This window comes from Heptranchias perlo, chromosome 16 (assembly GCF_035084215.1).
Source record: "Heptranchias perlo isolate sHepPer1 chromosome 16, sHepPer1.hap1, whole genome shotgun sequence".
Classification (NCBI taxonomy): Eukaryota; Metazoa; Chordata; class Chondrichthyes; order Hexanchiformes; family Hexanchidae; genus Heptranchias; species Heptranchias perlo.
In genome coordinates, this window is record NC_090340.1 from 7,626,118 (window position 1) to 7,653,822 (window position 27,705).

General features: G+C 46.5%; 1 protein-coding gene across 1 annotated transcript in view; it reads right to left on the reverse strand.

Annotated features, from left to right (window-relative positions):
- The window catches only part of hydin (HYDIN axonemal central pair apparatus protein), a 1,099,250-nt gene that overhangs the window by 828,798 nt on the left and 242,747 nt on the right, over nucleotides 1-27,705 (reverse strand). Inside the window, exon 11 of the mRNA XM_067997614.1 lies at nucleotides 18,210-18,309. Coding sequence (XP_067853715.1) covers nucleotides 18,210-18,309 — 100 coding nt within the window. The remainder of the gene's footprint in view (nucleotides 1-18,209; nucleotides 18,310-27,705) is intronic.

Genomic DNA, 27,705 nt, shown 5'->3' on the forward strand with positions numbered 1-27,705 from the left:
GTGCTAGAGCACTCAGCTAATGGCTAACCCCTTCGTCACTGCAATGTGCCCAACCAAAAACTAATAAATGTGAAACTACATTTGAGGTTTTCTTGACCCTGAAAATATTTTCTTACTAACTTTTTTTAAAAAATGAATATTCTTTGCTTTTAAAACTGTAAGGGGCCGATTTTCAGATGGCAGAGCGGGTGCATTTGGGGCGGGGGGGGTGGGGGCTCGTAAAATGGCGGAATCCCGGAGCGGGTTCGGAGCCCGGCTCCAACCTGCTGACTTCCGGGTTCCCCAGTGACGCGTTCAGTTGCGCGCACAACTCCCGAATGCGGGACTCCCACTGGCAATTAAAGCTGGCGGGATGCTGCTTTACAGAGTTAGGTGGATAGTTGAGGTACTTGAGAGACCTCATTGAGTGGAGATTTTGGCGGGGGTGCAATTTTGAAGGATCCTCAGCGTGATTCCGGTGCTGTGCGAAACACTCCCTGTTGTAGCAGACGTGTTTCAGCCAGCAGCCAGTGGGAGATGCAAAGGATTATTTGACAGGTGGGGGAAAGCTTCACTTATTGCAGCAGGCACTCTGTCACTTCAGACAAAGTTTTGGCTGCAACACCTTTGTCTTTCCACTCAAAATTCTTAATTTATACCCAAAACTCTGCTGTGCAAACACATTTACCTACTTTGCAGATCCCCTCAAACTCACACCGTCAGGATGGGGGGGGGGGGGGGCGCCATGGCTGCATTCATCACTTCATCCAAGGACGAGCAGCATCACCAGCCTCGCCAGGCACACCGTCCACCTCCGCCACGTGGAGCTCCACAACACAGTGCTGCGTCACACGCACCTGCACAACAGCACGGAGGGCAACAGAGAGACCAACATCGCAGGAGGCACTACCCTCGCAACAGGGTCCACAGACCGAGGCTCAGCTTCCTGGACCTCTCTGTGGAGCAGTGCATACGGAGGCTCAGAGTCAGTCGCCAGGTAGTCGCGGACATCTGCAGCCTCCTTTGTGCCGAGCTGCTCCCGGCTGAGCCAAACAGCATCTCCTTACCTGTCACTGTCAAAGTCACCCACTGCCCTCAACTTCTTCGCCTCCAAGATCGTTCCAGGGTGCCACCGGGGACATCGCCGGGGTCTCTCAGTTGTCTGCACACAAGTGCATAAGGCAGGTCACCGACAGCTTGTTTCGCAGGGCCTCGCACTACGTCAACTTCCCCATGGATGACCTCAGCCAGACGGAGAGGGCAGTGGGATTCCTCACTGTGGCTGGCTTCCCACGGGTGCAGGGTGTAATCGATTGCACCGATATAGCAATACGAGCACCTCCACACAAGCCAGGACTGTTCATCAACAGGAAGGGCTATCACTCCATCAACACTCAGCTTATCGGTGACCACCGCAAGAGATTCCTTCACGTGTGCGCCAGACACCCTGGCAGCTGCCACGATTCCTTCATCCTCCGGGAGTCAACATCCTGCCCCTCTTCCAAGCACCAAACACCCGTAAGGGCTGGCTCCTCAGGGACAAGGGATACCCCCGGCACATGTGGCTCATGACACCTCTGAGGAACCCCACTACTGAGCAACAGCGTCGATATAATGACAGCCACATGGCTACTAGGTCTACAATTGAGCATGCTATAGGGCTGCTCAAGATGCGGTCCAGGTGCCTTGATCATTCTGGGGGAGCGCTTCAATACACACCAGAAAGAGTGAGACGCATTATAGTCGTGTGTTGTGCCCTGCACAACATGACACAACAGATAGGGGTGCTGCTGGAGGAGGCTCCATCCACATCTGCCACCCACATTGAGGAGAAGGAGAGGCGGAGGAGGAGGAGGAGGACGAGGAACAACCCATGGGCAGAACAGCGGCTCACCTGGCTGCTCGTGAGGCCAGGGAGTCACTGATATGTGAACGGTTCTCCTAACATCAGACAGTGTGAAGAGTCCAGTCCTCACCACCTGGATAGAGCAGCACCCACACCAGCCCCACCACCCCACCATGCCCCATGCCCCCCGCCCCCCGCACAAAACAGTCCTGCAATTACACATACACCCACTGTCGAGTGACCCAATGGGTGGCATCAAGTGTGGGCATTCATGGTGAACTTCATGAAAGGGCCTTATTACACAAGCCAGTCAAGAATGGCCAAGATGTGGCAGTAGTGGTGACAATAATAATATTTAATGTGCCATTAACAAAAATCAAATATAAATAAAAAACATTGACAAACCATCAAACACCCTTGTGCATCCCCTTTGCGCTCACAAAACGTTCGCCTTTCGCTTACAACTACTCCTACATGGTGCATCCCCTGTGGCTGCAGCAGAGTTGCTCTCAGAGTAGCCGGTTGCTCTTGTTCATGCCCTGACCGATTAGATGCTTTGGGCCTATGCCCTCTGGGTTTCAGTGCCCGTGAGGGCCCCTCCAAAGACTGCTTCACCTGCACCTGTGCAGAGGCAGACTCGGCCACCTGGATAGGAGGCAGCATTGCGGGTACTGGTTGAGAGGAGGGTAACAGGTGAGACGTGGGGGCGCTTTGAGTGGCGTCCCCACTTCCATTCCGCCTTTCGCCATCTTCCCTCCCCTGGGCCAGGCCCACACCACTCCTACCACTCTGCTGGACAACAGTTTGGAGACATATGTGAAGCCTTGTAAGGCCAATGCCAGAGTGTCTGCCTGCCTGTTTAAGGCAGCAGAATGTTGTTCACCCTGAGTACGAAGGGCCGTTGTCAGGGCCTCAATGGACTAATTGGTGAGTCATGCTTGAAGCTCCATGGAGGCTAGCCTTCCCTCCATTGCAGACATTCCCGCACTTACCCGTGACACTATCTCAGAGATGCCCTCATGTCCATGTGACAGTATCTCAGAATTGCCCTCACTTACCTGTGCCACCATTCCTCTCATGCAAGCGTGGACTCCTCCATCCTCTGCGCGATTGTGGAGAGTGCGCATGGCACCTGTTCCAGCACCTTGCAAATGTGCTGCTGCCCCTCGAACATTCTTCTTTTCTTGGACCTCAGGGTTCAGCATCTGTGTCCAGCTGAGCAGAGCCTGGAGAAGAGTGCGCCCACCAGTGCTCACGTGTGTGGTGACTCACCATGTGAGAGCCCAACTAAGTGAGGACAGGGACCACCGAGGTGTGTGTATCTGCGCTGGTGGATGGCTCGCTCAGATGTGACGGTGCCCCCTCAGAGGTCCACCTGATGAAGGAGGAAGCCTCCGAAAGCTTGTGGAATTTAAAATAAATTTGTTGGACTATAACTTGGTGTTGTAAAATTGTTTACAAGTACCATACTATGGCCTCCTTCTGTGCTGTGCACTGTTCTGATCTCCATATTTTCGAAATGATATAGAGGCATTGGAGAGGGTGCAAAAAAGATTCACAAGGTTGATACCAGAACTGAGAGGATATACTTACCAGGAAAGGCTGAACAGGCTGGGGCTCTTTCCTCTCGAAAAGAGAAGGCTTAGGGGTGACCTGATAGAGGTCTTTATGATAATGAAAGGGTTTGATAGGGTAGACATAGAGAAAACGTTTCCACTTGTGGGGGAATTATAAAAACTAATGGCACAGAAGGAGGCCATTCGGCCCATCGTGTCGGTGCCGGCTGAAAAAGAGCTATCCAGCTTAAGTACATCTAAGTACCTTTTAAATGAGTTGAGGGTTTCTGCCTCCACCACCCTTTCAGGCAGTGAGTTTCAGACCCCCACCACCCTCTGGGTGAAAAAATTCTCCTCAGCTCTCCTCTAATCCTTCTACCAATTACTTTAAATCTATGTCCCCTGGTCACTGACCCCTCTGCTAAGGGAAATAGCTCCTCCCTATCCACTCTATCTAGTCCTGTCATAATTTTATATATCTCAATTAAATCTCCCCTCAGCCTCCTTTGTTCCAAAGAAAACAACCCCAGCCTATCCAATGGATCCCATGGGCTTTTACTTTTTTGACCAATCTGCCATCTGGGACCTCGTCAAAAGCCTTGCTAAAATCCAAGTACACTACATCAAACACGTTACCCTTATTGACCCTCCTTGTTACCTGCTCAGAAAATTCAATCAAGTTAGTCAGACACGACCTTCCCTTAACAAATCCATGTTGACTATCCTTGATTAACCCGTGCCTTTCTAAATGACAATTTATGCTGTCCCTCAGAATCAATTCCAATAATTTGCCCACCACCAAGGTTAGACTGACTGGCCTGTAATTACTCGGTCTATCTCTTTCTCCCTTTTTAAACAACAGTACAATGTTAGCAGTCCTCCAATCCTCCGCCACCACGCCTGTATCCAGTGAGGATTGGAAAATGATGGTCAGAGCCTCTGTTATTTCCTTCCTTGCTTCTCTCAACAGCCTGGGGCACATTTCATCCAGGCCTGGCGAATTATCTACTTTCAAAGATGCTAAACCCCTTAATACTTCCTCTCTCACTATGTTTATCCCGTCCAATATTTCACACTCCTCCTCCTTAACTACAATCTCTGCATCGTCCCCCTCTTTTGTGAAGACAGGTGCAAAGTATTCATTAAGAACCATACCCACATCTTCCGCCTCCACACATAGGTTACCTTTTTGGTCTCTAATAGGCCCTACTCTTTCCTTAGTTATCTTCTTGCTCTTTATGTATTTATAAAACATTTTTGGGTTTTCCTTAATTTTACTTGCCAGTATTTTTCATGCCCTCTCTTTGCTTTCCTAATTCCCTTTTTAATTTCACCCCTGCACTTTCTATACTCCTCTGGGCTTTCTGCAGTATTGAGCTCTCGGTGTCTGACATAAGGTTCCCTTTTTTGCCTTATCTTACCCTGTGTGCTCCTTGTCATCCAGGAGGCTCCAGATTTGGCAGTCCCACCCTTTTTCTTTGTGGGAACATGTTTACTCTAAACCCCTTGAATCTCCCCCTTGAATGACTCCCACTGCTCTGACACTGATTTACCTTCAAGTAGCTGTTTCCAGTCCACTTTTGCCAAATCACTTCTCAGCTTAGTAAAATTGGCCTTTCCCCAATTTAGAACATTTACTTCTGTTCTATCTCTCTCCTTTTCCATAACTATGCTAAATCTAACTGAATTATGGTCACTACCACCAAAATGCTCTCCCACTTATACTCCTTCCACCTGCCCAGCTTCATTTCCTAATCCAAAACTAGGTCATAAATATAAAATAGTCGCTAATAAATCCAATAGAGAATGCAGAAGAAACTTCTTTACCCAAAGATTGGTAAGAATATGGAATGCGCTACCACAAGGAGTGGTTGAGGCGAATAGCATAGATACATTTAAGGGGAAGCTACATAAGCACATGAGGAAGAAAGGAACAGAAAGATATGCTTATTGGGTTAGATGAAGAAGGGAGAGAGGAGGCTCTCGTGGAGCATAAACGCCAGCAGACTAGTTGGGCCGAATGGCCTGTTCCTGTGCTTCGGTTTCGACGTAACTCGATGATACTATGAACTAACTCTGGAGTGGGGTTTGAACGCACAACCTTGTGATTCAGAGGGGAGAGAGCTACCACTGAGCGACGGCTGACAACTAGTAGCTGGTCAACCCTCACTAAGTTTAAGGAGCAATGCTCCTTTCTGAAAACGGGCATTCTTTTGGCTATTGCATTGTAGTTGAGGAAGAGAAGCAGCAACAGGTGGAATGACCACATGGAGTTGCACGTGCAGAGAGACCAAAGAGGAGGAGGAGAGCTCACAGAAGTCCTTACCTTCCCTACAAGGTGAATAGGCACAGAGTTACATATCTGCACTTCTCAGAGGAGCAGTGCATAAGAAGGCTGCACTTTTCTAGGGAGGCTGCGTTGCCTCCTGTAACCCAGTGTCACAACTGGCACTGCATTGCCTGTTGCAGTCAAAGTTATTACAGCCCTCAACTTATCTGCTTCTGGCTCCTTCCAGGCTGCAACAGGGAATATCAGTCAGTCTGCAGTTCATGTTTGCATTAAGCAGGTGACTGATGCCAGTCGTTAAGTTCCATATGGACAACTGGAAACATCAGGAAAGGGTTCTTTGGTTCACGCATATTGCAGGCTTCTCCCAGGTCCAGGACCTCATCGTCATGGGGACTCCTGCAGATGAGCCCGCTGCCTTCATGAATCGCAAGGGCTTCCACTCTATTAATACACAACTGGTGTGTGATCACCAGCAGCACATCTGCAGGTCTGTGCCCACTTCTGTGGTCTGTGCTGACATGATGCTTTTATCTTGCACTAATTCTCCATCCCCCCACGCTTTGATCCTGCACAGCAAGTGAAAGGCTGGCTGCTTGGGGACAAAGGCTATCTAACCCCTGCTCACTTGGCTCATGACTCCTCTCAGGAACACACACTTGGCGGCTGAACTGCGCTACAACCACATCCATGGGTTGACCCCTCATCGAGTAGACCACTGGAGTGCTCAGGCAACGATTCCACTGCCTGGACAGGTCTGGTGGCATCCTCCAATACAGCTCAGAGCCAATGTCCTGTATGATGGTGGTTTGCTATATACTGTATTACTTTCGTCTGCAACAGGGACCATACATGGAGCCACCAGTGGATGAGGACCTGCAGCCAGAGATCTTTGGCCGAACTCAATCAAGAGCCCTGCAGCTGAACAGCGCTCCCAACTAACAGTCATGTCCAACATCTCTCCCAGGCCCAGTCCTTCCACCTTCAATAAACTACTTTCACCTAAAGACCAATATTTATATATATGTCACCTGACATTGCAGAGTCAACAGCTAGTACAGGAATATTCTGCACACAAAGATTTCAAAATGCATTATAACTTTACTGGCTTACGTAAATGCCTACAAACTAACGATCACCCAGGTATGAGCCCACAGTGCCTTTCCCTATTGATCGCTTAGCTGCTCTACTACTCCTAAGTTGTGCTCCCTCAATAGCTTCTGCATGGAGGTAGAAGGCTGCTGTGACTCAGATGAGGGCTCTCGAGATGCTTGTGGTTGCAACATCTCAGTGACTGTTGGGTCAGTCTGACCCAGCTGCCTTTCTGGCTCCAAGGCGGTCATTGGTTCAGGGGATGGCGAGAATGCAGACATGCTGTTATCCTGAGAGAGGCAACATGTTCCACTCCCAGGGATCAACTAGAGCCCTCATGGTGTAGACCACTGGAATGCTCAATCAACGATTGCACGGCTATGGGTCTGCAGCTCAGCGCTGCCACTGATCTGCGGGAGAGCAGACTGTAGGAGATCCGTGATCTAACTGAAGCCCCTATCCACACAGTCTTCCAGCCTGTACAGAGCAGAGGAGATGGTGGCCCAGCACCTACATGGTCCCAATACCAGCATCCCTGAGAGATGCTCCTACTGGAGCCATAGATTCCTCCAAGGGGGGTCCAGATGCAGCATCCACTGAGGTAACCATATTCTCCATGTTTGACTGAAGAGTGGCAATGCCACGCACCAGAACTCCAAACAGGTCAGTAGTGGACTCTTCCATCATCTTCAACATGTGACACTAGCCCCCTGGAAGGCTGTCTAATACAGTGACAGCCAGACAGAAACAGAAACTGACCATGTGGGGAATGACAGCACAAAGTTACACCCCACCAACCCATAGCACAGCACATTGGTGCCCTGATGCACTGGTTGTCTGAAGCTTTTTTTTTACAATTCCTGTGATGGCCTTACCAAAGTAAGCCCTCAGATTACCCAGATATTTTCTGGCAAATAATGGTGGTTTTATTAAAGATGATCTCTCTTCATGGTAAACTTGTTTTTCATCTGAAGAGAGAAAATAGCTAGAAAGGCTGTGCATCACTCATTACCTTCAAATCACTCAAAACCAAATAATGATGTGCTTCAGTGATTTACACCTGGATGATCAAACCATAAGCCCCACCCATGCATCGTATGCTATAGGAAAGCATGAAAATCCGTGCTACATTGTAGCAGAAACAGGACAGAATTAAATCACCTCAAACCTCAGAATCCAACATAATAATTTGAACCATTAACTGCAAACATTTTCTTTTGGCACTGTTAGTAGGTGACTTTGCTCAGAAGATAGAAAGTAGAAGGAATATAAGCAACAATGGTGTGGGAGATGGAGTTCTTAGGGGTGGGAGGGAGGTACATGGTCAGCTCAACATAATTCCAGCTTCAAAATGCACAAAGTAAGAATGAACTTGCATGTAAATGTCACACTTCTGAGGAAGTTCACAAACACTTCACATACAATGAGTTACTTTGAAATGTAGTCACAATTGCTATGTAGGCAAACACAACAGCTGTTTTGCACACAGCAAGGTTCCACGTGCATTGGGATGAATGAACAGTTAGTCTACTTTCTGGTGATGTCGGTTGAGGGAAGAATGTCGGCCAAGTCACCAGGAGAGCTCCTTGCTTTTCTTCCAACAGTGCCAAGTGATATTTGAAATGTCAGAACTAAGAGTGCTCAATATTGTCACTGCATTTAAGATTGGAACACAGAGGGAAGAGTTGCTCTTGTCGCTATATCTGTTAACATTTGTGGGAAAGTTTCCGATGCCCAATATTTATAACAAATCATAAACATTCTTTTCTAAACATGTTTACAATCTCGCTATAAATAACAACCAGCAGAGATCTTTCCTCAATCTTTTGTAATGCATTCAGGATGTTTCTGCACATGTCAATTCTTCCTCCATCATCTGTCTCAAGAATCATTATCCCTGCCCTCAATTAACCTACAATAACATATGGCCATTGAGAATACCAAGATCACCAAAAGCCAAAAAGCTGCTACCACTACTTCAGTCACTGATTGTCAACAATGCTCCCAGAAATGCAGAGCATCAGTACTTACTTCTAGGGTATAATGGGATACATGCTTATCAAACTTGATGCATTATTACATCGAATTTTTACAGCACAGAAATAGGCCATTCAGCCCAACAGATCTATGCCAGTGTTAATGCTCCACACGGGCCAACTTACTTCATCTAATCCTATCAACATATCTTTCTATTCCTTTCTCCTTCATGTACTTATCCAGCTTCCCCTTAAATACATCTATATTAATCACCTTAACTACTCCGTGTGGTAGCGAGTTCCACGTTCTCACCACTCTCACTGTCCATTCTCATTAAAAATTGATGGAAATCCTTGCAGCGGGTTTGATACTGTGCATTCACCTCTTGGAGGCTGAATAAAGCCGAGACTGATGAGACAGAATTCCTCTCTCTGTGCCAGCAGTAAGCGTCTTAGATAAAATACGACCAAGCAATCTCAACCCAGTTTCTGGTAGGCACGGATCTGCAGTGTACAACTGGCCCATAATTCAGCATTAATTGGGCATCACAGAGAAAACACCAAATTGCAGTTGTGGGAAAAGGAAAATTTCACACTCATGCAGAAGGAAGCGCTCCTCTGAATTTAAGGTTAAGGCATATTGTTGGAGCTGAATACAAGCAGCTTTATTCTGCATTGACCTCATCTGCTAAGATGGACCAAATTGTCTCCCTCATCTGTATTTATCTGATTTACATCTGACCTGGGAGTTTTGATGCTATTACTGCGAACGTGTTTCATCCCCACCACTGACAGGCTCACCTTGATAAGCACAGGAAAAAAGTAAGAAGTTTAAAAGAACTAGCAAAGTTGAAAATAAGATATTAGCTTTTGAGAATACAGATCACCTGTGAACTAACATCAAAGTTCCTTCTGAAGTTGTGCTTGAATAGTATTGCAACCTTTGGGATTACCTTACAGTCCCTCAATGTACTTTCTACACTGAACAGAAAGGAGTTGTTTATTCCCTTTCCAAATGTAATAACCTTGGATAGACACTGATGTAAAATCAGCATTTTAGCACCTGTCAATTCTACTCCCTGGCTCAGTATGAATAAATCAAGAAGTAGATCAATACCATTTTGGGGCAACCTTTGGCAAATAAAAACAAGGACATTATTCTAAATGAACTGAATGCAGCCATATAATCGTATGAAAAATGGTCCCATCAAACATAAGAAACTCACAACAACTGTCCCTTAGAGGCAGAGACAGGAAAAATTATAATGGGGAATAAGGAAATGGCAGAGACGTTAAACAAATATTTTATATCTGTTTTCACAGTTGAAGACACAAAAAACATACTGGAAATAGTGGGGAACCAAGGGTCGAACAGGAGGGAGGAAGTAAGATTAGTAAAGAAAGAGTTTTAGAAAAATTAATGGGACTAAAAGTCGACAAATCCCGTGTAACTGATGGCCTACATCCTAGGGATTTAAAAGCGGTGAATGCAGAGATGGTGGATCCATTGGTAGTGATCTTCCAGAATTCCTCTACATTCTGGAATGGTCCCAGTGGATTGGAAGGTAGCAAATGTAACCCCTCTATTCAAGAAAGGAGGGAGAGAGAAAGCAGGGAACTATAGGCCAGTTGGCCTGACATCAGTAGTAGGGAAAATGCTAGAATCAATTATTAAGGACGTAGTAACAGAGCACTTAGAAAATCATAATATGTTTAGGCAAAATCAACATGCTAGTTGCTAACATGAAAGGGAAATCGTGTTTGACAAATCTATCAGAGTTTTTGAGGCTGTAACTAGCAGGGTAGATAAGGGGGAACCAGTGGATGCAGTATATTTGGATTTTCAAAAGGCATTCGATAAAGTGCCACATTAGGTTCTTACACAAGATTAGGGCTCATGTGGTTGGGGGTAATATATTAGCATGGATTGAGGATTGGTTAACGGACAGAAAACAGGGAGTAGGAATAAACAGGTCATTTTTGGGTTGGCAGGTGGTAACAAGTGGATTGTCGCTAGGATCGGTGCTTGGGCCTCAGCATTTTGTAATCTATATTAACGACTTAGATGAAGGGACTGAGTGTAATGTATCCAGGTTTGCTGACAATACAAAGCTAGGTGGGGAAGTAAGCTGTGAGGAGGACGCAGAGCCTGCAAAGGGATAGCGACAGATCAGAGGGAAAGAAGGTGGCAGATGGAGTATAATGTGGGAATTTTTTCATCCCTAATTGCCCTTGAGAAGGTGGTGGTGAGCCGCCTTCTTCAACCGCTGCAGTCCGTGTGGTGAAGGTTCTCCCACAGTGCTGTTAGGAAGGGAGTTCCATGATTTTGACCCAGCGACAATGCAGGAATGGCGATATATTTCCAAGTCGGGATGTGTGTGACTTGGAGGGGAACGTGCAGGTGGTGTTGTTCCCATGTGCCTGCTGCCCTTGTCCTCCTAGGTGGTAGAGGTCGCAGGTTTGAGAGGTGCTGTCGAAGAATCCTTGGCGAGTTGCTGCAGTGCATCCTGTGGATGGTACACACAACAGCCACGGTGCGCCGGTGGTGAAGGGAATGAATGTTTAGGGTGGTGGATGGAGTGTCAATCAAGCGGGCTGCTTTGTCCTGGATGGTGTTAAGCTTCTTGAGTGTTGTTGGAGCTGCACTCATCCAGTCAAGTGGAGAGTATTCCATCACACTCCTGACTTGTGCCTTGTAGATGGTGGAAAGGCTTTGGGGAGTCAGGAGGTGAGTCACTCGCCGCAGAATACCCAGCCTCTGACCTGATCTTGTAGCCAAAGTATTTATATGGCTGGTCCAGTTAAGTTTCTGGTCAATGGTGACCCCCAGGATGTTGATGGTGGGGAATTCGGCGATGGTAATGCCGTTGAATGTCATGGGGAGGTGGTTAGACTCTCTCTTGTTCGAGATGGTCATTGCCTGGCACTTGTCTGGCGCGAATGTTACTTGCCACTTATCAGCCCAAGCCTGGATGTTGTCCAGGTCTTGCTGCATGCGGGAACGGACTGCTTCATTATCTGAGGGGTTGCGAATGGAACTGAACACTGTGCAATCATCAGCGAACATCCCCATTTCTGATCTTATGATGGAGGGAAGGTCATTAATGAAGCAGCTGAAGATGGTTGGGCCTAGGACACTAGGACAATGTCCTGGGGCTCAGATGATTGGCCTCCAACAACCACTGCCATCTTCCTTTGTGCTAGGTATGACTCCAGCCACTGGAGAGTTTTCCTCCTGACTCCCATTGACTTCAATTTTACTAGGGCTCCTTGGTGCCACACTCGATCAAATGCTGCCTTGATGTCAGGGGCAGTCACTCTGGAATTCAGCTCTTTTGTCCATATTTGGACCAAGGCTGTAATGAGGTCTGGAGCCGAGTGGTCCTGGCGGAACCCAAACTAAGCATCGGTATGCAAGTTATTGGTGAGTAAGTGCCGCTTGATAGCACTGTTGACGACACCTTCCATCACTTTGCTGATGATTGAGAGTAGACTGATGGGGTGGTAATTGGCCGGATTGGTTTTGTCCTCCTTTTTGTGGACAGGACATACCTGGGCAATTTTCCTCATTGTCAGGTAGATGCCAGTGTTGGAGCTGTACTGGAACAGTTTGGCTAGAGGTGCAGCTAGTTCTGGAGCACAAGTCTTCAGCACTACAGCTGCAATGTTGTCAGGGCCCATTGCCTTTGTTGTATCCTGTGCACTCAGCCGTTTCTTGATATCACGTGGAGTGAATCGAATTGGCTGAAGACTGGCTTCTGTGATGGTGGGGATATCAGGAGGAGGCCGAGATTGATCATTCACTCGGCATTTCTGGCTGAAAATGGTTTGCAAACGCTTCAGCCTTGTCTTTTGCACTCACGTGCTGGACTCCGCCACCATTGAGGATGGGGATGCTCACAGAGGCTCCTCCTCCCGTTAGTTGTTTAATTGTCCACCACCATTCACGACTGGATGTGGCAGGACTGCAGAGCTTTGATCTGATCCGTTGGTTGTGGAATCACTTGGTTCTGTTTATAGCATGTTGCTTCATCTGTTTAGCATGCATGTAGTCCTGAGTTGTAGCTTCACCAGGTTGGCACCTCATTTTTAGGTACACCCAGTGCTGCTCCTGGCATGCTCTATGCGAGATATGTGAAGTTATTCACTTTGGGAGGAAAAAATAGAAAAATGTAATATTTTTTAAATGGTGAAAAACTATTAAATGTTGTTCAGAGGGATTTGGGTGTCCTTGTACACGAAACACAAAAAGTTAACATGCAGGTACAGCAAGCAATTAGGAAAGCAAATGGTATGTTGGCATTTATTGCAAGAGGGTTGGAATGCAAGAGTAAGGAAGTCTTGCTGCAATTGTACAGGGCTTTGGTGAGATCTCACCTAGAGTACTGTGTGCAGTTTTGGACTGGTTACATAAGTAAGGATATACTTGCCTTCAAAGCGGTGGTTCAGTCGATTGATTCCTGGGATGAGATTGTTGTCCTATGAGGAGATTGAGTAGAATGGGCCTATACTCTCTGGAGTTTAGAAGAATAAGAGGTGATCTCATAGAAACATAGAAGATTCTAAGAGGGCTTGACAGGGTAGAAGCTGTGAGGATGTTTCCCATGGCCAGAGAGTCTATAACTAAGGGACATAGTCTCAGGATAAGGGTTTGGACATTTAGGACAGAGATGACGAGGAATTTCTTTACTCAGAGGGTTGTGAATATTTGGAATTCTCTACTCCAGAGGGCTGTGGATGCTGAGTCGTTGAATATATTCAAGACTGAGATCAATAGATTTTTGGACTCTAAGGGAATCAAGGGATATGGGGATCAGGCAGGAAAGTGGAGTTGAGGTCGAAGATCAGCCATGATCCAATTGAATGGCGGAGCAGGCTTGAAGGGCCGTTTGGCCTACTCCTGCCCCTATTTCTTATGTTCTTAATATTAAACAAACTATTACTGGATAGCACCTAATGAGAGAGAGTAAATATAGGATAAAGGAGAGTAATCTACAGTACTCTATAAGTCGCTATGGTGATGATATAGCTCTCAAGGTTAATGAACACCTTCAGATTGAGACTGAATTAGAGACTTGAAATCATTTCACATGATCTACAATAATTATATGAACTGATGTCATGACACTCTAGCTTGCTGTGCCAAAGAGAGGTCATACACTACTGATGGCTGCAGCTACATAACAAATTCACATCTTAGCCATGTTATCAAGAGAGATGCCAATCAGAAGCCAGGCATTTCCCAAGAAAGGACGGAATGGTAGATAACCCCAAGCTATTTGCACACCTCCTGCAGATGGCTCAGTCAAAGCACTGACATGAACCTGACTGGAGGCTGCCTGCCCTGTCAGCTGGGAAATGAAGCAAGGTGCAGGGAAAGTTAAAGGGTTAGAATAAAGTAAATCATAAACAAAAAAAATGAAATGACAGACTTGCCCGTGAAGCTGAGATATGACCTATGTTTTGTGAAGTGAAGATTTCTGTTTCACAGCCTCAGTTTTAATCTTGCTGCCAGTCTTACATACACGTTTAGTCCACCAGTATTTTGGAGGCACCTCCCCCAAGCGCTGCTCCCAAGTTTCTACGGTTGGTGCTCTTATTGTTTCCAATTGATAGCATAGCTCTCTGGATGTGAGTTCCTGAGAATGGGAATTTTTGCTCACAGTGTGTATCAGTGTCAATCACAGCAGAAGCACCGGCAGGTAGAAGCTCAGCAGCAGTTCTTTTATGGATGCGGGGGGAAAAGAGAGAGAGATGTGAAGCCATGAGCAGCATTTTGGAGGGGGTGGAGAACAGAGGAGAGGAGAAGGAAGAGGCATTTTTGAGGGTGGGCAGGACAAAGAGAAGCAAGAAGCAGCATTTTTGCAGGAGAGAGAGGAAAAACCAGGAGGAATACTTTGGGAGGGATGGAGAGAAATAGCGAGGAGGCTTTGGGAGCAGTGCTTTTGGTGAGGGAGCCAGGAGCAGCGCTTTGGGGAAGGAGAGTACCAGCATGAAGTGAGGGGGAGAGGGACAAAAAGACAGTGCAACATGAACTGGGGGTGGAAGGAGAGTTTAAATGGGACAGTTTGGAGGGGGGAACAAAAAAGGAGTGGCAGTTTGAACTGAGAGGAGCGGGAGGAGTGCTAGGTTTAATTGAGGGGGGAGAGGAAGAAGAATGCAAGGCTGATTTGTGAGGGTTGGGTACGACAAAAGCGTCTCTATTAACTTGTTTGGGGGAGGGGGCGGGAAGTTGGGTGGGATACATTGAGATAGATTGGAATGATCCTATGGTCAATTGAGGCTGGGTTTAAATCCCCCCCAAGATTAAGGAAAACATGTTTCTCCCAGCTATTGGGATAAAGGAGTTTAAAAACAAAGAAAATTAATTGATTCCCAAATGACAAATAGAAAATAGTTTTTAAATAAAACTGAGAAAAAGTCCCTTCTTTCTGGATTAAAAATGTAATTCCCATGTTCACTGCAGGCTCCAACATACTGGAAAATATACCAAATAAAAGTGTTAAAAATCAAATTTTTTGAGGGATGTTTGCCCCCAGATCCTCCTAAAAAATAAGCCTTCAATATTTGTATCCCCTTTCAGGCTTTTATGTTTTTTTCCCTTGAAAGCATGAGAGGGAATTTTGGGTATTCCTTCAGTTACAAGCCCGTGTCCCACTGCACTTTCACATGTCATAAGCTTATATTCAGGGCTATTTCTGAGTTGTCAGCTTTTTGAGGCTGTGTCAGCTTTCTTCAAGTTATTGATCAGCTTTCTAGGTTGGCGAGTCTGGCTTTGCATATTCCTAGTCAATGTGTCAAAAATGTAAAATAATATCACCATGGAATTGATTAGACGGTTTAATGCTTTAGCACGAATATCTTATTTTAGCCTCAATCCTCACAACGGTATGCATGAAATATTTAAATATGCAAATCTCAGTAAGATATTATTTAGTATGTCTGTAATAAAGCGGAGCACTGGAGAGCAGTAGACAGTGGGCAGTATTTCTACATTGGTTCATTGAGTAGGAAATCACATAAAAACTTGCATTTTTATTTATATCACATTTGAAAATAAAACAAAAATATGTGTCATGGAGTCCTGTCCCTGCTGTGATAATAGTATAAGGGAATAATAAAGTATTGGATCGATCAGAGAAAGGACCAGTTTCTATCTAACCTACCTCTGCAAACAGGAACACAAAGGGAACAAGAAATAAGAGCTACTTGTTAACCCTTTTCATCCCAAAAGTGAAGAAGCTTTTAAGCCACTCAAAATCAAAGAACAATTAACAAACAAATTTTTCCCAGTTTTTCCACTCTTACTTTTGTATGGTTCCATAGGCATCCTCCAATATTTCACCCATTGTTCATATGTGAGATGAAATTATGAGTGTCAGCAGGCTATTCTACCACAGAGGGCATCATACTAAGCTTAATCTTGTCCTCATCTGATGTTCACATGTTAGCAAGAATCACTGGAGAATCACAAGAGCAGAAACCCTGGCTGCTATTTCCATCTTTAACCTAAAGTATCGAAGCTCCAGTCGCTACCCTAGCTGAGTACAACAGAAATCAATTAGGCCACCTTCTGCGAAGTGTTACACCAGGAGGTGCCTTTACCCAACAGGCCATTATTCAACCACTTTTCCTTTTTTAAAACCCCACATATCCAGATCAGAGCATTGAGACAAAGAAATGTGGTGTCTTGTTAGGCCAAGGAGAACATGTAGTCCCAACAGGAGGAAAGATGCTGAGATTTCTGGACCTGAAGGGCTTTATACTCCTTCATCTTGAAGGAAAGGTCTAAGATGGTAATATTACTATGTGTAATTCAGCTGCCATAGATAGGAGGCAGGCTGGCAAACTTTTGGATGGAAGCTTATTTTGGGATACAAAATCCCCATTAAAAACTACTTGAGGTTTAAATTGGAGGGAGTCCACTATTTGGTGTTATTAATGGGAGTGGAGCTGATTGGGGCCTGTTCATAAGTGGAATTCCGCAAGGCTCTGCATTAGGACCACCGCTGTTCACCATTGTCATTAATGATTTGGAGGAGGGTTTAAATGCAACCATTCTCAAATTTGCTGATGACACAAAAATGTGCCGGGGGGTTGATATTTCAGACCAAATTAATAGGTTGCAGCCTGATTTAGATAAGTTAGGGAAATCGGCCATGTGTGGCAGATGACATTTAATTTGAGCAAGTGCACAGTGATGCATGACACTTCACGTTAGGGAACAACAGGTATGTCGGATAAGGTAACGGATCAAGAGAAAGATCTGGGAGTAATAGTTGACCATTTGTTAAGGATGCACAGTATGAGGTGGCTATAGGGAAAGAAAACAAGGTTTTAGGTTGTACCGCCAGGACCAGTGAGTAGAAAATGAAGAGCACATTACTTATGCTATATACGGCTCAAATACATTTGCACTTGAAGTATGGTGCCCAATTTTGGTCCTCACTCATGGTGAAGGATATCAAGGGTTGGAGGAGGTGCAGAAGAGGGCAGCCATGATTAGTTTTGTGGATAGCCTCCTAGAATTATGCTGAGAAGGGAACTGATTTTTAAAATGATGAACGGATTGAACTCAGTTCAATTAGATAGGTTTTTTGAGAGGAATAGGAATGATGAGACTCAAGGTACTGCAAATAAGAGTTAGGTTAGATGCCAGTCAGTATTTTTGTATTACAAGATACTTTCATTCTAATTCACATGCACAAATCTTGGAGCACATGGGGGAGGGGGTAAAGGATAAATATAGTGAAGGCGAAAATCAATTCAAAATAAAGGGTGAAGCCCTCTTGAAATTACAAGGTTGAGGGTATGGCTGAAGATTTATGTGTGCGTGGGGAGTTCACATGCTGGGTGAGGTTAACTGAGAAATCAGACAAGAGGGGCAAGCAGAACTTAAGTCTTGGTTGAAATCAGCAGGAACGCAGTTGCTCATTGCAGAGGCTGAGTGAGAAAGGGAGGGAGATTCTGGCTAGGAAATTGTCAGGAGATTTGGAGAGATAGACAAGAAGAATATTGAAGCAAAAACTGGAGAGGTAGTAGAGGGTGAGATGGTCAATGGAAGGAAAAAACGCTAGAAGAGTAAGGGGACAGGACAAGATGGAACCTGGCGATGAGAATCACACCACTATTGTTTAGGCAATGCAGAGTGGATGGCTATTAGGAGGTAGCTGGGGGGCAGTGGCAGACGGGAACACGGAGGAGGCCGAAGAGATTTGTTTGCAGAGGGGAAGATGGGTGTGCTTCGCACCGAGATAAGGGAATGAGGCAGTGAGGACTGCAACTATGGGAGAGGTACCATGATGGATGTGGCAGAAGATGCCAAGAACAGAGCAAAGGGAAGTCACAGGCCTATCCAGGTAGAACTCAATAACGAGGCAGAAGAGGAGATCAGTGGAGGAGTAACATCGAGTGGGTGGGGCATGAAGCAGTAGCGGGATAGATGGAAATGGCTAATTGGAAATATTTTGTACCTGTGACATCGCAGTAGACTGTTCGCTGGTAGACCTTTGCTTCTTGAGGTCTGCAGATTACACTTATTTCAGCTGTGGAATTGGGCCAGATATCCCCTTCCTGAAAAAGAACCATGAAAGCATAACCATTACTCATAACAGTAATTATCATTATTACAAATAACATGGGTGCTTACTGATCTGTTATCTACCATATTGGCTGAAAATCATCTCTTATCAGATGACACCAAGGTCTAGAGCAGTATAGTATGCCCTATTCAATAAGAGTCTGAATTCAGTGCAAATCATGCTGTTGTGTCAGGCAGAAGAAAAGTGTGTTTACCCTAGGCTAATTTAATTTAATTTGAAATGAACTGTTAGGAGCCGACAATGGTTACTTCTTTCTAACAATGGAGTAACTTAACTTTCATTGTTTGTGCTTCACGTTAAACTTGAGACCAATTCAAACAAATTACATTTGACCGCCACAGTGTAAATAAAGTCAGACAGATGCCCTTCATCTCCGAAGGCATTGTTTCAAATACGCACCAGACCAAAACTAATTTTTTAATAGATTACATAAATCAATGTGACATTTCCATTCCCACAGCAGACATTATTGCAAGTCAGGGAATACTTGGGGAAAATCAATTTTATATAGTTTGTTATTTGTTATATATTTTATGGCACCACAGAGTGGTAAAATCACTAAAAACCTAAATGCTGTTTGATAAATAATGTTATAATTCAATAGCAATGGATCTTCGAGAGAGTTTCTCATTGGTATTCTGGAGTCCATAGCACAGCTGTGTTACTTAGCTGCTAACTTGACCTGTCCCTTTAAGCCCACTGCTCTAAATAGGAAAATCCAGGTAATAATTCACAGAGCACTGTAACCGATTGTAAGTTTCAGGTTCAAGGTATTAATTGGCTTTCTTTTTCTTAAAGAATATTGTTTATCATCTGTAACAAAATGTGGCATTAGGCTTGTCATAGACACATGCTGCATGCATGATTTTTATATATATTAGCAGCGCTCCCATGGCATTGCTCATGGTGAGTCGGCGGTTTTATAAGAACAGCGGTGTTATACCAAGCAGCATTACCAGGGCTACAAGATCATTACCGTTGAGGGTGGCCGTTGAATCCAGGAGCAGTGGGAAGGTGGCCTGAGGTTGGGCAGTACTGTGATGAGGTCCCAGGGCCTGGGAGGGGAGTCCCACAGTTTCAGTAATGCCGGAGAAGGTGGTTCTAGAAATGCTGGGACAGATCCGAAGTTCCGGCATTTTTGGGAGGGCATCCTAGTGTGCAGCGGGACTGAGGAAGGGGTTTTGAAGCATTGTATTTGTGGGGGAAAGGAAAGGGGCAAAGTCTGGCAGTATAAAGGGTTCCTGACATTAGGCAGTTTGGGCAGCTAGCAGGGACTAACAGCCTCGTGGCATCTCAAAGTGCTTTCATCCATGACTGAAATTTCTAATGTCCAAAATACGAGTTTAACCAAAATTAAAAATTCAAAACAATTAAATACATTTTGACAGCAAGCAAAGCCTCTTTGAGGGTAACATATAAGAAGGGAGGATGGGTGACAGGAGAGAAGCTACTTGAGAGTGTGCAGGGCTTCTTGTCACCTGCCCAATGGGGAAAGTGAGTGGGAGTGGGGGATTAGTGGAGGGTGAAGTGAATGACAGCAGAACAAGGGAGAGGGAGGATCCCCTTGAGCAGGTAGTTCAAAGGGGAAGAGGCAGGGATAGTGAAGGGAGTGAGGGTGTGGTAGAAAGTGGAATGGTCAGTCGGAAGTTACAGGGGTGGGAGTCACGATGGCAGCGAGGGGATGGGGGGGTGGCGAAAGGATGAGTGATTGGGGAGAGGACGGTGTTAGCCAAATAGTAGTTACCGTGTCTCTAGAAATAATTTGCGTTCAGACCTGTCACATCAGACATGGCTACGAATACTAATATTAAAATCAATGTAAGCTTTATTAGTGACAGACTTCAAAATCAACAAAGCAGCAACATTTAATAACAGTAAGAGGATATCTCGCCACTTTACGCGATGAGGCTACCTTACCCAGCACAGGACACAGCAATCACAATGATTTTCTCTCTGTCCAGGAAATTTCACCAGCTGAGGTCTTTCCACTGAGGATTTCCACCATCCAACTTCTCAGTGGAGACTCACTATTTTGTAACTTTCCTTATCACTGTTCCCATGGGTATGCGACTGTCAGTATTTCTTACCAGTTGTATCCCTTTCTGTTCCCACACTCTTTGATTCACAGAAAGTGTCAAGTCAGGTGTTTCTCTTCCTGCAGCTTAACACTTCGGGCCTTGTACCTCTTATCAATTGATCCTAATATCTTATTGCCCAGCGCATACTTTTGTGTAGCTAGTCAGTCATCTATCGCTGGGAAACTGGCAGTGACAAAGTCTCTTCCTTAATTATTTATCTCCAGTGTGTCTGTTCCTAGCTCTCTTTCCATCCTCTCAAGCTAGCTTTACTCTGATGTGCTGTCAATAAACAGATTTGCTTGTACACTGCAATCCTTATCCCTTCATTTAGGTGAGAAAGCAATTTGTTCCGAATGTTTCCCTTTACATATACCATTGCAATAGCGGCCCTTTGTTCTAATATACTTCAATTTGGAGGCTCCACTATCCTGTTAACAGACAAGAGCTGAGAATTAGCAATACTATAATATCCCAACAGTGGGAAAGGAGAGCCTGACGACACCAATTTCCCGGCAACCTCCACCCCAAATGCAGCCTACAGCCATTAGTGGCTCCTTTCCCCAGCAACCACCTGAAAGGACAGAAAGGAAAGTCAGAGAGAGCAGCAAAATGTTAAAAGGAGACAAGTAGAAGAGGAGAGAAGGATAGAAACAGAACCAGAGTAGGTGAGAGACAGTAAGAGGGAGAGAAAAGAGAGAAAGAGAGGCAATAAGCGGACAGCGGAGACAGTTAAGAGTGAGACCATATTCTCCAATTTGCAACACCACAGGAGATTAACTGGTACAGAATGTATAAAATGCCGGTGCTAGATACAAGAATTTTATATATAATAGATATTAAGTAAACTATTTGATCACCCATGGGGCCGCACACAGGAGAGAAGACCAAGGCCCCGATATTAGGGGGGAGGCGGGATGGCAGCAGGGGCGTGGGGAGGGGCGACTGGGCGCGTAGGTAACCCGCCCAATAAAATCTGTCCGTTCCCCATGTGATCGCAGGTCAATTGGAGCCACTTAACACGGCTTCCGGGTTTGCCGTCCGAAAGCTGCGCAGTGGACGGACTGCGCACCCACATCACAGGCTGTCAGCTGGAGGAGCTCTATTTAAAGGGGCAGTCCTCCAATGGCTGCTCCTGGAGCAAACACCCACACAGTACAATAGAGCAGCACAGGGGAAAGGCTGCTCCTAGATTCAGCGATGCCTCATTCCAGGTGCTACTGGATAGGGTCAGGAGGAGGAGGGATCTGTTCTACCCGGCAGACGGGAGGAAGTGGCCTGCCTCTGCCACCAAGAAGGCCTGGTTCGAGGTTGCAGAGGAGGTCATCGGCAGCAGCAACATCTCTCACACCTGGATACAGTGCAGGAAGCGCTTCAATGACCTAAATAGGTCAGCCAAAATGAGTACACTTACTCATTCTCCTACATTCCGTCTTCCACATCACCACCCCCACCCCACAACTCCTTCTGCACTGCCAACACTACTCTATCACATCACTCCTCACACCCACTCAAAGCTCATCCTCAACTTACTGGCACTTACTCACCTCCCCAGTACTCAACAGAATCCTCATACAATGTCATGGCTCTGTCTCATTCTCACCCTCTGATGCATCTCTTTCACGGTCAGCCGCACCCAAACCAATGCATTCATCGGTTGGCCACGTCACCATCACCCACTCACGCGTCTGAACTTTCTCCCCTTATAGGAGAAGAGAGCCCAGAATGCACGGGAGAAGGTGAGGACCGGAGGGGGGCCGTAACAGATCGTCGTCCTCACAGATGGAGAGCAGGAGGCGCTGGAGCAGGCCGAACCCTCGAGTGCCTGTCCGTCGGGGACGGCGAGACTGGCACCCGACAAATGTCTAGTGACATAACTTTAACATTCAGCACACAACGTGAATTGATGTGAACATGCCTTGCCATCTTCAGCACCTCAGTATGCTCATCGCAACATGACATATCTGTGATCGTGCTTAATATTGCCTTCTGTTCTCTTACAGGGTCTTCAGCGACCACTGTGATGGCGGAGGGTGGTTCCTCAGAGGACTTGCCGGCCTCTGAGGGTGCACAGTCACATCTGAGCGAGCCATCCACCAACGCAGATACATACACCTCAGTGGGTCCCAGTCCGCAGTTAGTTGGGGTCGCACATGGTGAGTCACCACACACGTGAGCATGAGCAGACACTGGTGGCAGGTGCAGCTGTAGACAGTCCGCGTTGGTGGGAGAACTTCCTCTCCAGGCTCTGCTCAGCTGGACACAGATGCTGAACCCTGGGAGCCATCCTTTAGCAGGAGAATGATCGAGAGGCAGCAGCACATTTGCGAGATGCTGGAACAGGTGCCACGCGCACTCTCCACAATCACGCAGTGGATGGAGGAGTCCAACTCCTGCATGAGTGGAATGATGGCACAGGTACGGGAGGGAATCTCTGAGATAGTGTCACAGGGACGTGAGGGCATCTCTGAGATAGTGTCGCAGGTAAGTGCAGGAATGTCTGCGATGGAGGGAAGGCTAGCCTCCATGGAGCTTCAAGCACGGCTCACTAATGAGTCCATTCAGGCCCCGACAACGGCCATTCGGACTGAGGGTGACAGGCAAATACACTCGCACTGGCCTTACAAGGCTTCACAAATGTCCTCCAAACTGTTGTCCAGCAGAGTGGTAAGAGTGGTGTGGGCCTGGCCCAGGGGAGGGATGATGGCGAAAGGGGACGCAACTCAAAGTGCCCCCATGTCTCATCCTTTGCCACCCTCTCAACCCGTACCCACAATTCTGCCTTCTCTCCAGGTGGCCAAGTCTGCCCATGCACACGTGCAGGTGGAGCAGTCTTTGGAGGGGCCCTCACGGGCACCAAAAACCAGAGGGCATAGGCCCAAAGCATCTAATAGGTCAGGGCATGAACAAGAGCAACCTGCCACTACCTCTGCTGCAGCTACAGGGGATGCACCACGTAAACATAGAAACATAGAAAATAAGAGCAGGAGTAGGCCATTCAGCCCTTCGAGCCTGCTCCACCATTCAATATGATCATGGCTGATCCTCTATCTCAATACCGTATTCCCGCTCTCTCCCCATACCCCTTGATGCCTTTTGTCTCTAGAAATCTATCTAGCTCCTTCTTAAATATATTCAGTGACTTGGCTTCTGTGGTAGAGAATTCCACAGGTTCACCGCCCTCCGAGTGAAGAAATTTCTCCTCATCTCAGTCCTAAATGTCCTGCCCCGTATCCTGAGACTATGACCCCTTGTTCTGGACCCCCCAGCCAGAGGAAACATCCTCCCTGCATCCAGTCTGTCTAGCCCTGTCAGAATTTTATATGTTTCAATGAGATCCCCTCTCATTCTTCTAAACTTGAGTGAATACAGGCCTAGTCGGCCCAATCTCTCCTCATACGACAGTCCTGCCATCCCAGGAATCAGTCTGGTGAACCTTCGCTGCACTCTATGGCAAGTATATCCTTTCTTAGGTAAGGAGACCAAAACTGCACACAATGCTCCAAGTGTGGTCTCACCAAGGCCCTGTATAACTGCAGTAAGACATCCCTGCTCCTGTACTCAAATCCTCTTGCAATGAACGCCAACATACCATTCGCCTTCCTAACTGCTTGCTGCACCTGAATGCTCGCTTTCAGCGACTGGTGTACAAGGACACCCAGGTCTCGTTGCACCTCCTCTTTTCCCAATCTATCACCATTCAGTGACTGGTGTACACCCAAGTCCCTTCGTATATCAACATTTCCCAATCTATCACCATTTAAATAATACTCTGCCTTTCTGTTTTTCCTTCCGAAGTGGATAACTTCACATTTATCCACATTATACTGCATCTGCCATGTATTTGCCCACTCACTCAACTTGTCTAAATCGCCTTGAAGTCTCTCTGCATCCTCCTCACAACTCACGATCCCACCTAGTTTTGTGTCATCAGCAAACTTGGAAATATTACATTTGCTTCCCTTATCCAAATCATTGATATATATTGTGAATAGCTGGGGCCCAAGCACTGATCCCTGCGGTACCCCACTAGTCACTGCCTGACACTCCGAAAAAGACTCATTTATTCCTACTCTCTGTTTCCTGTCTGTTAACCAATTTTCAATCCATGCCAGTATATTACCCTCAATCCTATGTGCTTTAATTTTGCACACGAACCTCTTATGTAGGACTTTATCAAAGGCCTTCTGAAAATCCAAATAAACCACATCCACTGGTTCTCCCTTATCTATTCTACTAGTTACATCCTCAAAAAAACTCCAGGATGTTTGTCGAACACGATTTCCCTTTCATAAATCCATGTTGACTTTGTCTAATCCCGTTGATATTTTCTAGTGTCCTGTTATCACATCCTTTATGATAGATTCTAGCATTTTCCCTACTACTTATGTTAGGCTAACCGGTCTGTAGTTCCCTGTTTTCTTTCTCCCTCCTTTTTTAAATGGTGGGGTTACATTTGCCACCCTCCAATCTGCAGGAACTGTTCCATAATCTATAGAATTTTGGAAGATGACAACCAATGCATCCACCATTTTCATGGCTACCTCTTTTAGTACTCTGGGATGCAAATTATCAGGCCCTGGGGATTTATCGGATTTCAGTCCTATTAATTTCTCCATTTTTTTTACGAATACTAATTTCCTTTAATTCCTTCTTCTCACTCGTCCCTTGGTTCCCTAGCATTTCTGGGAAGTTATTTGTGTCCTCTTCCGTGATGACAGAAGTGGTCGGAAATGAAAGGCGAAGGTTTTGTAAGCACAAAGGGAATGCACAAGGGTATTGGACGGTTGGTCATGCTTTTTGTTAAACACACATTAAATATTATTATTGTCATCAGTACTGCCACTTCTTGGCCATTCTTGACTGGCTTTTGTAATAGGGCCCTTTCATGAGGTTCACCATGAACGCCAACACTTGATGCCACCCACTGGGTCACTCTACAGTGGGCATATGTGTAATTGCAGAACTGTTTTGTGCGGGGGGGCGGGTGCCAGTGTGGCCGCTGCTCTATCCAGGTGGTGAGGACTGGACTCTTCACACTGTCTGATGTTAGGAGAACTGTTCACATATCAGTGACTCCCTGGACTCACGAGCAGCCAGGTGAGCCACTGATCTGCCCATGGGTTGCTCCTCCTCCTGCTCCTCCTCATTGTGGGTGGCAGATGTGGAAGGGGCCTCTTCGAGCGGCACACCTCTCTGTTGTGCCTTGTTGTGCAGGGCATAACACACGACTATAATGTGTCCCACTCTGCTGCGTATTGAAGTGCTCCTCTCGAATGATCAAGGCACCTGAAGCGCATCTTGAGCAGCCCTATAGCATGCTCAATTGTAGACCTGGTAGCGACGTGGCTGTCGTTATATCGACGCTGTTGCTTGATGGTGGGGTTGTCAGAGGTGTCATGAGCCACATGTGCAGGGGGTATCCCTTGTCCCCGAGGAGCCAGCCCTTGCGGGTGTTCGGTGCGTGGAAGAGGGGCGAGATGTCGGACTTCCGGAGGATGAAGCAATCGTGGCATCTGCCAGGGAACCTGGCGCACATGTGAAGAAATCGCTTGTGGTGGTCACAAACGAGCTGAGGGTTGATGGAATGATAGCTCATCCTGTTGATGAACAGTCCTGGCTTGTATGGAGGTGCTCGTACTGCTATATGGATTACACCCTGCACCCGTGGGAAGCCAGCCACAGAGTGGAATCCCACTGCCCTCTCCATCTGGCTGAGGTCGTCCATGGGGAAGTTGACGTAGTGCGAGGTCTTGCGAAACAAGCCATCGGTGACCTGCTTTATGCACTTGTGTGCAGATGACTGAGAGGCCTCGGCGATGTCCCCAGTGGCACCCTGGAATGATCCGGAGGTGAAGAAGTTGAGGGCAGTGATGACTTTGACAGCGACAGGTAAGGAGATGCTGCTCGGCCCAGCTGGGAGCAGCTCGGCATGAAGGAGGCTGCAGAAGCCTGTGACTACCTGGCGACTGACTCTGAGCCTCTGTATGCACTGCTCCTCAGAGGGGTCCAGGAAGCTGAGCCTCGGTCTGGAGACCCTGCAGCAAGGGTAGTGCCTCCTGCAACGTCGCTGTCTCTGTTGTTGCCCTCCATGCTCTTGTATAGGTGCCTGTGTCGCAGCACTGTGTAGTGGAGTTCCGCGTGGTGGAGGTGGACGCCATTCCTGGCAAGGCTGGTGATGTTGCTTGTCCTTGGATGAAGTGGTGAATGCAGCCATGGCGTCCCCCCCCATCCTGACGGTGTGAGTTTGAGGGGGTCTGCAAAGTAGTTAAATGTGTTTGCACAGCAGAGTTTTGGGTGGAAAGTAAGAATTTTGAGTGAAAAGACAAAGGTCTTGCAGCCAAAACTTTGAAGTGACAGAGTGCCCTGCTGCAGTAAATGACGTTTTCCCCCCCACCTGTCAAATAAGCATTTGCATCTCCCACTGGCTGCTGGCTGAAACACGTCTGTTGCAACAGGGAGTTTAATCACTTCACCATTGGCGGTCCTGCCTTCAACTGCCTCAGCCTTAAGCTCTGGAATTCCCACCCTGAACCTCTTCATGACTTTATCTGTCTCTCCTCCTTAAAGACACTCCTCAAAACCTACTTATTTGACCATTTTTGGTCACCTATCCTAATATCTCCTTACTTGGCTTTGTGTCAAATTTTGTTTAATAACGCTCCTGTGAAGCGTCTTGGGATGTTTTTGCTACGTTAAAGGCGCTGTATAAATGCAAGTTGTTGTTGATTATTCTAATGGTTCCATCTCTGCAATTTGGAACAAAGTCATGGTGATGCCAATGTGATAGGCAGACATCCCACCACGCTGCACCCCACGGAGATACTAGGCTGAGTTTTAACACATTGTGAGCATAGTGTAATTGTAAAGAGTGATACAACAGAATTATCACTCAAAGAGTTCACTCCTTGCCTTTGGAGTAGCACATAAGTAACTTTCCAGCACTGCTTGTGGGCCAGGAGGAGCAAGAGTGCTTCCCCCCGGCCCACCAAGCAAACCTGCCGCGATCTCTCTCCCCCCACCCCCACCAGATGGCAGCCCCGATCAAGTATAATGTATCCAAGTGTGCTGACGATACAAAGCTAGGTGGTAAAGTAAGCTGTGGGGAGGACGCAAGGAGGCTGCAAAGGGATATAGACAGGTTAAGTGAGTAGACGAGGAGGTGGCAGATGAAGTATAATGTGGGGAAATGTGAAATTATCCACTTTGGTGGGAGGAATAGAAAAGCAGGATATTTTTTAAAAGGTGAGAGACTAAGAAATGTTGGTGTTCAGAGGGATTTGAGTGTCCTT